The 12,245-nt window shown below is 35.8% G+C and overlaps 1 protein-coding gene and 1 pseudogene across 1 annotated transcript; one reads left to right on the top strand and one right to left on the bottom strand.

Moving 5' to 3' along the window:
* The first annotated feature begins 1,191 nt into the window (after nt 1–1,191).
* On the top strand, nt 1,192–2,931 carry LOC120069694 (uncharacterized; annotated as a pseudogene).
* A 1,454-nt stretch (nt 2,932–4,385) lies between these two features.
* On the bottom strand, nt 4,386–10,717 carry LOC120069690 (putative galacturonosyltransferase 14). The gene is made up of 6 exons (XM_039021473.2): nt 9,963–10,717; nt 9,213–9,268; nt 8,935–9,090; nt 6,109–6,699; nt 5,405–5,707; nt 4,386–5,319 (listed from the first exon to the last, which is right to left on the bottom strand). Exons 1-6 carry the CDS (start codon nt 10,174–10,176, stop codon nt 5,035–5,037), a joined length of 1,605 nt encoding a protein of 534 aa, XP_038877401.1. The 5' UTR covers nt 10,177–10,717; the 3' UTR covers nt 4,386–5,034.
* Between the last annotated feature and the right edge of the window lie 1,528 nt (nt 10,718–12,245).

Raw genomic sequence — 12,245 nt, 5'->3', positions numbered from 1 at the left:
TAGTTAGACGATGGAAACTGATTAATTGACTTAGTTTTTCCTTGAATCTTAATGTTTGTTGATTAATTGATTGGTTAAGGATTCTTGCTTTTCTCTTAATCAACTTGATTTTATGGACTATCGTTTAGGATTCTAATCGAGTAGACTAAGTTTTTAATTCAAATAATCTCATGTATCTTCTGATAGTCTATGATAGAATTAATGAGGAATGAATTAAATTATAATTACCCAAGCTAAGTATTTGTTCCATAAATAAATTTTCTCAATTGTCGTTGCACAATTTTCGCTTTCACAATTTATTTTAACAATTTTCACAAATTTCCCCCTTGGTTACTTTCTACAAGTTCTAACTTTTGAAGAATCCATATTTGGCCCTCTGTGGTTCGATATCGAACTTGCTACTTGTACTACTAGTTAGTATAAAGGGTTAGTTCGGTGCATATAAATTCATTTGTACGACTGTCTTTCGGGAGCGACACCATAAGGCCTATCCGTCAAATTGGCGTCGTTTTCGAGGAGCCAACGGAATCCTTAATTTTTTAAAGTTGTAGTGTTTATCCTTGCTAATTAATTTTCTCTTTTGGTGCATGACCCACACTCTCAATGGTGCTAAACAATTGTATTTTGCAGAGATCTCTAGGGAGGAGCAGAGAATCAGAAGAGAGAGGAGACAGCAGGTTGCTCTTGACTGACAAATTCTTGTTGAAGACATACATATAAAGGAAATGTTCCTGAAAATTTCCTAGTAATGATCGAATAAGAAAAGTCCCTCAAGTAGCTTGCAACACCAGACTTCACTCAGCAGCCCTTATGCATTGCCTATTCTGAGACGACATGTAATTTTGAGCTTAAATCTAGCTTAATTCACTTCCTACTTTTTCTGGTGTACAAAGTGAGGATCCGCACAAACATCTGAAGGAATTCTATGTGGTGTGCAATAGGGTGACCTAAGAACATATCAATATAAGGGCATTCCCCTTTTCATTGAAGGGAGATGCCAAGGAGTGGCTCTACATTCTTCCACTAGGAAGCATCACATCCTGGAAGGAATTACAGAGGCAGTTCTTGTAAAAATTCTTTCCAGCATCCCGAGCTGCCAGTGTGAGAAAGGAAATCTATAGCATCATGCAGTTTGATGAAGAGACCCACCCTTCATGAGTATTGGGAATGATTCAAAAAGACCTTTGCCAAGTGACCTCATCATCAGATCTCAGACTAACTCTTGATCCAGTACTTTTATAAGGGATTGATGCAGACGAATAAAAGCAGCATAGATGCAACTACAGGAGGAGCCTTAGTCAATAAAACCCGACTAAGGCCATGAACTTAATAGCTACCATGGCTGCGAATTCTCAACAGTTTGAAACTAGAGCTGCAGTTAGTGTAAAGTCTGCCAATGAGGTAAGTGAACTTAAGAAAGAAATATGTGACTTAGTTTCTGTTGTTAAGCAGTTGGCGAAGGTGGAAATTGGACAGCCCACTTTTGTTTGCCAAGTATGTCATGGGACTGGTCACTCAGCTGACGTTTGCCCAAGTGCTCCGAAAGGAGTAATTCCTAAGGTAAACGCCATTGGAGGCTACAATTACAATGGACAAAATAAAAGGCGGGACCCATTCAATCAGACTTACAATCCTGGGTGGAGAGACCACTCAAAATTCAAATGGGGAGGGCAGAATGAGCAAGCTCAACCTCATCATGGAGCTCCGTCTGGTTCAGGCATGTCCTTGGAAGACATTGTTAAAAGTCTTGCTGATAACTCTTTTAAATTTCAACAAGATACACAACATTTTCAGCAAGATACAAAGAAAGCCATTGAAGCTTTGGGGACCCAAGTCTCACAGCTAGCCACCTCTATAAGCAGATTGGAGAAACAGTCTGGCAAACTTTCGTCCCAGCCTAAGTCAATTCTTAGTGAGAATGTTAGTGCAATCACATTGAGGAGTGGCAAGGAGTTGGAGCCACCTGTTGAGTCAGTAAAAGAGCCAAAATTAGAGAATCCAGAAATTTCTTCTTCAGATCAAACCGTTTTTCCACCACAAAACAAACAAGGAGTATCTTCTCACCCTTATCCTCCTTTAGATGCATATGTGCCTAAAGCACATTTTCCTTCCAAGCTTGCTAGGCTAAAAAAACCAGTTGCAGGCAAGAACAATGAGCTTTTGGAGATGTTTAGAAGGGTAGAGATAAATATTCCTCTCCTCGATGCCATCAAACAAATTCCTAAATATGAAAAATTCTTGAAGGAGCTTTGCACGAGGAAAAGACAAGCCAAAGAAAAGGAAATGATGGTGATAAGTCAATCCGTATCTGCAATCCTACAGAAAAATTTCCAGAAATACAGAAGGATCCAGGTATGTTTTCTCTTCCTTGCATCATAGGCAAAAAGAAAATTGATAAGGTCATACTAGATTTGGGTGCATCAATAAATGTTATGCCTTATTCAATTTATCAAAAATTAAAATTAAAGTACCTAATTGAAACTGGAGTTATCATACAATTAGCTGATAGGTCCTTTATACACCCATTAGGAGTCATAGAGGATGTCCTAGTTCAGGTCAATGAGTTGCTTTTTCCTGCTTATTTCTATGTCCTTAAGATGGAAGAGCCCACATCTATCTCATCTGCATCAATCTTGCTTGGGCGGCCTTTTGTGAAGATGGCTAAGACTAAGATTGATGTAGATGAGGGCACTTTGTCTATGGAGTTCGATGGTGAGTTGGTCAAGTTTAATATTTTCGATGATATTAAAACTTCCACCATAGGGCAAGAACATTCTTTGTGCTAGATTGATGAGTTTGACTCTCTTGAGCAAGAGGTTATGTGGGATGTCTATGATTGTGATGTTACCTATGGTCATCCTAGTGAAATGAAAGTCTCAATTATGAATGGCATTATATAACGAGACTAAACATTTCGTGGTCCGATCTTATACAAACTCCTTTATATAGAATATCCTCGCTCGCATGTCTAATACACGAATGATCAAGATCAAATAATTTGTAGCACTTTACAACATTTGTAACACTACAAAGCGAGTCATACTCGTAGTATCACCAGGATAAGGTATCTCTCTGTATCCTTATACCAATTTAGGTTATCACTTAAAACACGATCAATTTGTATGTCTCCATATACATGTTTAAGTTACAACGATAATCATGCCTGAACATTGGAACCATAAGCATTATTTTTTTAAAATCCATCAGTTCTATGTGGACTCTTTAACTACAATTTTAGTAGGCAAGGAATTTATTTGGTCCTTAATTCAACAAACCCTTCCCAACCAAGGGCGTGTGTTAAAATAATGGGGAATAAGGATTGTTTTAACCCTCGTTTTGCTACAATAAAACTATTTACAAGTGGTTAAAATAACTAACTCTCTTTCTCTCCAATGTTTCCAATAACTCCACCCACCAACAACCAACTCCAATGTACCTTCGACAACTAACTCTGACGACGCCTCCAATGACCAACTTTGGCGATCACTCCGACACCCAATTCTAGTGAAGACCACTTCTGATGCTCAATTTTGGTGACAACCACCTCCGACAACTAGATCCAATAACTACCTTTGGCAGCCAATTTCGACGATCACCTCTGACAACCTTCTATGCTAACAACTCCAACAATCATCACTTCACCAACCAACTCTGACGAACTTTCGTGACCAACTCCAGGGAAGACCACTTCCGACGACTAGCTCCAATTACTACCTCCAATGGCCAACCCTAGTGAAGATCACCTTCGACCTCCTAATTTCAATGACAACCACCTCCAACAACTAGCATTGACAACTCCCTTCGGCAACCAACTTTGACGATCACCTCCAATGACCAACTCATAGTATTTAATAGTCTTCTTTTATAATAGTTTGATATTAGTAAAAGAAAATACTTTGAGTATAACAAATCAAACAAACACTTTTAAGACATGTAACATTTTCAAATATAGTGACCAAATAGAAACTAGATTCAGAACCTATAAACATGTTTTTTCTGCCAAAGTGAACTTTGCACAATGTTGGTATGCACTTCATTCCTAGAGGTTGGAGCTTCAATCCTCACCCTACATTGTTGTGCACTTAAAAAAAGTAATAAAAAACATAGGAAAAGGATTATTTTTCAGATTGTTATCTAGATCTATGGAGGAAGAAAATAAATTGTGATGCAAACCAAAATTTGAAACTTAAAAAAAAAAAAAAACCATTTTAACAATATAACTAGTTATAAGTTTATGGGCCAAGATTTTGTAAATTTGGAAGCTTGGGGCCACTTATTAATAAGAATTGTATAACTCAGACTATTAGTACTGAATAACAACATGAAAAGACAAAAGTAAAACAATTGAAATTGAAAATAAAAAGAAGCAATATAAGTATAAGACGGAGAAAAAGAATTTTCTGCACATTTAGTTTCGAATTGGAATGTATATCGTGAATATTACAAAACGAATAGAGATATGAACCTAAAAAATAAAAGAAAAGGAAAAAGAAAAAGAAAAAAAAAAAAAAAAAAAAAACCCAGTTGGATGGGACCTGTAGTTGCAAATGTTTTCCATAACCTACTTTCTAAAAAATGACTATAATATGGGTATGAGATGAAGATGGAACAACAGAACAAAAAAAAAAATGAAAAGCAACTGGCGGGAAAAATGTTGTTTGTTTGTAGGGAGGGCTGTCCTAGACCTTCTTCTGTGCACCTAATGGCATGACAGCATAGGCATCAAATCAACTTTTTCTTTCCTAATAATATCCTCTTTTCTATTCCACTTAGTAGCAGTGGTAACCAGGAGAACTCTAAACTCAAACCCCTGCAGCAGCAGGATGAATTAACAATACCCAAAAATATTAAAAACCAAGAATTTCTATTGCCTACAAACTGAAAGAATGAATCTGATGGCTGAGACGAATGTGAATGCCCATTTCTCATACTAGTCCAAACAGAATGGATTGGGGCAACCTTCTGAACGAGGAAACTAATTCAATTTAGCTGAGCTTGCTCATCCTCCCTTTCAGTTACTTCTTTGACAATTGACTATGATTCCACGATGTGACAGTTTCTTATAAAATCATTGGAGTAATTGACATACTTGGTCCAGAAGGGTCGAAGATGCTCAAAGCCAATCTCCAACCATGGTTTTAGTTGCCCATTGTAGTGGATAACCGCTGCATTCTTCACGTTCTCGACATTGGTTCGTTCCTGATAGCCCAAGCCAAGCATGTGCCATGAAGGATCAATAGGATGAACTTGGCCTCTAAATGCAATCAAAGCAGGGGGAAGCGTACCCAGCTTCCACATTGTCAGGTTTGACCTCAGATTCTGAAATAGAAAACCCAACCATCAAAACAAATGAATAAGATGCATCCTATCTCATAAAATAGCATCAGCAAAAATCAAGTATTACCTTTCTCAGCCATGAGTGGTAAATTTCCCTTATATTTGTCCTTCTCCAAGCATGAAGATCAAAGACGTTCATTCCATAGGCCCAGGCACATTCATCAGGATTTAAATGCTTTGCTATGATTGGATGGGAGAAATTAAAGTAGTTGCGGAACCGCTTTGACATTACCCACTCGTCATCACCTTTACAAGTTTCCACAGCTCCATTTACCTTTCCTTCAAGATCAATGTCCCAAAGGGGAGACAAATCCCGCTGAATCACAACATCATCATCCAAGAAGACCACCTTGTCCAGGTTTGGGAAGAGCTACAATTAACATCAAGGTAAATTAATTAAGCCTCAAGCGTGAAATGGTTACCGCAGTCCAATAATATTCATCTGCATTTATATAATACATCCTAAACACGTTTTGCATTCTCTTTTCAGTTCACAGCTACAGATTTCAATTGTTTGGGAGAAAGAAGAGACAACTAATTGTCAGTTGAAAAAATTCATAGTGCAACGATTACTAATCTTCACGAAATGACAAAACCTAGGATGCAGCAATCAAGATCACAGATCCAACTCTTGACCCCTTGAAAACTTGAAGATCTTACAAATTGCGTTTGAAGCAATCAAAAAAGGAAAGTTATACTTTCTGAAATATTCTAGTCAATTGTGTTTGAAGATCTTACATATTGAAAGTATGACAGAACAAGTCTACTTACCTCTGGTAAATAAATGCGAAGATGGTTGAGTAAGGATATATATTTTGGACTTCTAGCCTGCAGTTTTGAAGCAAATATCCGTGGTGTTGTATCACTGAGATTAGCACCAACAATGTGATTCCCATGGTAATAACTCCTTATCCCATTTTGGTTTTCTACAGCTTCAAGCACTGGGATGTTCTCTCTTGTCAACCAGTCAAACTGATGAACGCCTTTCACTTCAACAATTGCAGGTGCAATAGAATTTAGTGCAAACCATGAGTGCATACCAGAATAAGTTTTCTTGTCAGTAATGACATGAAATACTATCTTTTCAGGTCTGAGAGAAGTCTGCACAGCAGAATTGACTACAACAGAAGCGGCCAAAATGTTGTCGGTTGACAAAATAAAGTGGTGATAAGAGTTATCTGAAAGTAAAGGAAGTAACTCTGGAGGAGGCAGTTGTTTGCGTGCATGAGCATTTGATGAATATTCATCAGTTAAACGAAGAGATAGGCAGTGGATGCCTTTTGGAATAGAACTAGCAGCAAAGTGCTTGTGCATCAGCTCTGCAAACTTAGATTCCCTAATGTCCTTTTCAAATTTCTCCATCTACGCAGGATAAAAGGCATTACATTAGATTAACTGCACAACGGAGATGTTTACAGTATCAATCTGAAATACAATCAAAGCAAAAAATAAGATACCGAATTTAATGGTAACTTCTGATGGAAAATCTAGAACCTAATCCAATAAACGACAACTTTTTAAAAATCTAAGCAACTATTAATATTAACATTAAGGGAAGAAAACATGAATAGCTATAGAAATTGAATGTCTTAGATTATCATAGATAAACTAGAAAAGTATGATTTGGAAAATGTAACTCATAAACTCATCAAGTCAAGTACGCCTAGCTTTAAAATTCTTGTATACTACTTAGTTCCCCGTGTTTGTATGTCCCCTTGAGTTTCTGTATTCCCATTCCCAAATGGAAAGTTTGTTCCTAGCCCCCTAATAATTTTAAATTTGTACAAGTGTACAAGTGTACAAGTGTTCATGTGAACACATTGAATATACACAAATTTCAAATTTCAGGCATGAATTACACACTATGATGCTGACAGACCAGATCTATACAAAAAAGATTTAAATGTGGTAGGAGAGCTTTGGAAAAAAAAAATGTTCTTTTTTTCGCTTAAAAAGAAGGCAAGGGCTACACGAGATCATAAAAGCAATTGCTCCACAAAGAAGCTACTTCAACATGGATGCAATGGGTTTAACATGTTTATCACAGTATATTTAGACTGCTCCAGATTCACGTTAAAGAAAAAATTCATGGACCTATGTCCTATCAAATTGTAGCTTTAAGTACTCTAGTGTTAGTATTGAACTTTGAAGGGAAACTACAAACCTGAGAAGCAACACAGGAGACATTAGTTATTTCTTTCAAATTTCTGTGTGTAAATATCTTAACATACTTTAAATATCCAATACTTCAAAGAGTATGTTCACTTAGTTTTCATCAAAATAGAACAAAACACAAAAAGACAAGAAAAACAACCAAGAATATATCAAGAACGCAAACTCTTTTTCATATTCTCATTGCAACATGTTCAGGTTTCTTATTTAACCTAGTGGGTCTTTTTTTCCTATTACATTCAGTATTTAATTTATCAAGTGGACTATTTAATCCAGAGAGCTCCTTTTCAAAGGGTATAAAATTTGTTATGTTTGAAATTAATGAATTATATGTATAAAAAAAAGGTGTTCTGAGCATGTTGCCAATGTGTCAAAAAAGTAGAAAATAATAAAATAACTAGACACTTATTTATGTGTCAAACACACGTTAGGCATGTGTCTCAGCATGTTCATGTCAAACACCAACCCTCTATTAAACACAGGTCACAGAGCATGCTTCTTACCTACAAGCTATTGTAATTTAAAAGGAATTTCATTTTTAAAAATTTTCAGAAAATACAATGAAAATTATAATGAAAGATAATTTCATTTCAACCCTCTATTAAACACAATTCACCGAACATGCTTCTTACCTACAAGCTATTGCAATTTAGAAGGAATTTTGTTTTAAATTCTTTTCAGAAAATACAATGAAAAATGAAAATTATAATGAAAGATAATTTCATCTCATGTAATTCTCGCTTCTCAGTTGTAGTTTTTTCAATGTGAGATGATTACAAAGAAAGGAGCCACCAAGAAACTAAAATATTTTACCACAACTTCCAAAAAATCATTCTAATGTTTTATGGTTACATCCAGGTTGGTCATAGAATCATTTTCTTCACACCATTATCATTTCTTTGCAAATGTCTAAACAGGTTAGGAGTTAACAATATGCTACAATTTGTCCCTATACCTAAAGAGCCAAAATATCAAAATCGCAGCAAGTTTTTAGTAATACAACATTCAAAATTTCTATATATACGTTATTACGAAAGAATTTTATTACAAATCCATATAAGCTAAATGTTGATGTAGCATGAAGAAACCCTAGAAGTGACAAATGCATCAAAAATAAAATCATTCACTTCAAAAAAGTATCCATTAATGGCAGAGCATTTGCCTTAGACAAGAAACCTGAATGCTACCAAAGCTACCTCTTATCAGCTTTTGACATCCCAATTGCATCATTTTATATGGTTACAGTATTATCCATGGGTCTAAACTGATGAACAAATGCTCTGGTGCCAACTCTAACTAACAAGCAATGTTGTAATATTTCCTTGGGACAACAGTAAATTTTACAGTGGAAAAGAACATAGCGAGGGAAAAAAGTAACAAAAAACATTTCCCACTATGTCTATGAATTTGTAGCACAATACATACCATTGCCTTCAACATTATAGCAAAGGTCTTTGCATCATATTGGTTATTCTGCATTTCCGAAACCAATTGAGTGAAAGAATCGGGCAGCTTTAGTCCATCGGGTATTTCCTCAGTTTTAACTTGATTGAGAATTTTGTAAAAGTCACTGACAAGTCTCTGAAGCAACATTTAACCATGACCAAGAGGAAAGAGCTCAAGTTAATAACATATGCAACCAACTGAAGCACATTATAAAATTCAAAACATTGTGATGATCACATGAGAAAGAAGTTATTTACCCCTGAACCGTCAACCCTACCAAGAAGTCGTGGTCCCAACCGCCTGCCTAAACAATCTGAAACAGAGTAAAGAAAAACATAAAAATGAATCCACATTTGATGTCACAAAACAACTAAGAAGGGCTGGTGATGGCAGGGAGAAGCCAGGTAAGAGAAGCTAACATAGAAGACGCATTGAAGAATGCATAATTATCAAAAAAAAAGAAAATAATCACAAAGACCATCAGCAGACCAAATGTACGAAGAAAAACAAGCATTTCAGCCGGAAGGGAAAGAAAGAGAAGTAGACGTTTCTTTAGAAACCAACGAAATTCCACGGATAGCTAAATTGAGTTTCTATTGAGATTTGCACTAGATCAAGTTTCCAGTGCATTGTTTTACATTTATATCGAGGAAAAAGGAAACGATTAAAAATCAAGAAAAAGCATCTTGAAGATAATATAATTCAAACCTAATGGAGCAATACATGTTATAGTCTTGATCTTGACAAGCAAATCATATAATCATATGCGATTCTCTTGATACTCTCGCAAACAAAACCATACAGAAAACGAAGACCTATCATAAATCAGCCGAAACGGAAAAATTAAATCTCTCAGCCAATAAAGAAATCACGCGAGGCTTGAGCAACCATCCGATAATCAATCCTTAAGATCTGTATCATAGATTCGCAGATGGATAAAACAAAAGATAAACTTATTTATTTGGGGGGGAAGATCAAGAACATAACGAAATGGTAAAGTGTAGTACCAAACGAGGAGCACTTATTGACGCCTTCGAGGGTAACGACGGCAGTGAGGATAAAGACAAAAGGCAAGAGAAATGCGAGAAGGAGGAAGGTGTGGAAAATGGTCCGGTAAGAGATATGGCGAGCTGCAACCTTGATCTTCATGAAATCAATAAAGCCATTATTGGTCGAGATCGTGATGCTTCTCATGCTAGGCGAGAAGTGAAGCTGCATCATCCTCTATGCAGCTTCCTTCAGGTAGTCATCGTTGGCCACGACAACTCAACAAAAACAACCCTAGCACAGCCTCCCCACCGTGCCTACCACCGTCCATGGCGGCCAAATACCACCATGAAATCTAAGCTCGCATCAACCACCCCACCGACAATGACTTCAAGATTGAGATCAAGACGCCACAAAAAGAAAACAGGAAAGAAAAAATCCCAAAAAATCCCTCAAGATTCCCCTCCAATCCACGTCCTTCAATACAAAACCAACAAATTAAAATGCGTTGTTTAGGCAAAACTCGATCAAGGAATTCCAAATCGGAGAATCAATGGTGAGTTTCTTGCAGCCGAACAAATTTCCCTCCTGCGGATCAGAAAGTTGAAAGTTTAGAGAGAAAAAAAGGAAGAGAGAGAAAATTATTCGTTGGTGTTAAGGTGGTTTTGGAGTAAGTTTTGCTTTCAAAAGATTGTAAAAACCACTCCCCATTGGCGGATCGCTTCCGATCTAATTTCTTTCTCTATTCAAAAAAAAAAAAAATAATAAGAAAATAAATAAATGGTTATAAATAGTTCCTTTTTTTTTTAGTCAAATTAAAACCGTGTTGATTTCAAGAGAGAGAAAATCGTGGGGATAAAAGTTTGACCTCCGGCTCTCACATTTTGTATGTATTGGTATGGTAGAGAGGGAAACATGGGGAATGGGAGATAAGTGGATGGTAAATTTTCGACATTAACTCTCACTACAATTAATTAATGTGCCTTATGATTTACCATTTCATTAATTCACTATTCTAATCTTATTTTTGTTGTTATCCCAAAATTAATCTTATTTTGGTCTCTACCTTTCACATATGTTAGTTATATATAACTTTAGATGAATAAAAGTTGATTTATCCAATTTCATTATAACTTTCCTAAGATTAATAATCAATCAACCCTAACATATAGGTCTAGTTTTTATTTAGTCTTTAAATTTCAAAATGTTATACTTTTAGTTCTTAAGTTTTGACTTTGATTTCAATTTCATCTTTTTTATGTTTCAAAATGTTACAACTTTACCCTTGAGTTTTGAGTTTTGTTTTAATTTAGTATTTATGTTCCTAAATTTGCACTTTTAACCATGATTTTTCTCTAAATACCCAATTTCAATTTTTGACGTTAATGTCTATTAATTAATTTAAAATAATTGTGATGTCATTTCACACCCTCTCTTAGATTACCCTCTTAATTCGAAAGAGAATGTGACGGTAGCAGTTACCCACCCTTTGTGGCACTTACTGCCTAATTAACATCCTTAACATATTTAGAAAATCCTGGAAATACAACTTCAATATTCAATAAGCTTTAAGAACTTAAAACAACTTTAACAACCTTCGAGGTTCAAAAAAAAAAAAAAAATAATCAGAAACAAAGTTCATTGGGTCTCAACATTTATCATTAGTCCCTAACATGAACACACATATGTAGAGACATTTACATGTAAACACCTAAAACTTCTCTTTCTCCTTGATCTTTAACTGGAGTCTTTAGGTGGCAGAGCAGCTGTGCAGTTAACTTCTAGGGAATTTACCACTACCTAGAGATGAGAAAAACATTTTAAACGAGTGAGCTACTAGCCTAGTGAGTGACCAAATAATCATAAACATCATGCTTTAAACTGGAACTACCAAACAAACTTATACTTAAAACTTTAAAACATGAAACTGTTAGTAAACATTAAACATATATCCTTAGTTGAGAGAAAACTCTTCTGCTCAATTCCTCAACGTCCATCCTTAGTTGGTGTGGAGTAACCTCAACACTACCAATATCAACTCTACCTATATGCATGTGGTAATAACTAAGTACCGTCATACATTAGATACTATGGCCCAGATACCTTTTCAATCTCACTATCCTTCAGTATTCAATTTATTATAAAACTTAATGAATTAGAATGCTTATTGATCCTTGTTGCTTCCGTGACATGCTGATATACTCCTACACTTAAGAAGTTAGATGTAACTACAGGGGCAAAACGATAAATTGGCCCAACTATACTTATGAGCGATTTGTGAAGGGTCATCGCACTATTGATTG

This window comes from Benincasa hispida, chromosome 1, assembly GCF_027475165.1.
Source record: "Benincasa hispida cultivar pf3 chromosome 1, pf3_genome.v1.1, whole genome shotgun sequence".
NCBI classification, from domain to species: domain Eukaryota; kingdom Viridiplantae; phylum Streptophyta; class Magnoliopsida; order Cucurbitales; family Cucurbitaceae; genus Benincasa; species Benincasa hispida.
This window is presented reverse-complemented; position numbering and strand designations above follow the sequence as displayed.

What these genes read in the sequence shown, in the direction of transcription:
- LOC120069690 (XM_039021473.2), bottom strand. Translation starts at nt 10,176, where the DNA reads ATGATGCAGCTTCACTTCTCGCCTAGCATGAGAAGCATCACGATCTCG. An exon ending in CAATAAGTGCTCCTCGTTTG is followed by an intron (nt 9,269 to 9,962) that starts GTACTACACTTT and finishes ACTCTGTTTCAG; the next exon opens with ATTGTTTAGGCAGGCGGTTG. An exon ending in CTATAATGTTGAAGGCAATG is followed by an intron (nt 6,700 to 8,934) that starts GTATGTATTGTG and finishes TATCCTGCGTAG; the next exon opens with ATGGAGAAATTTGAAAAGGA.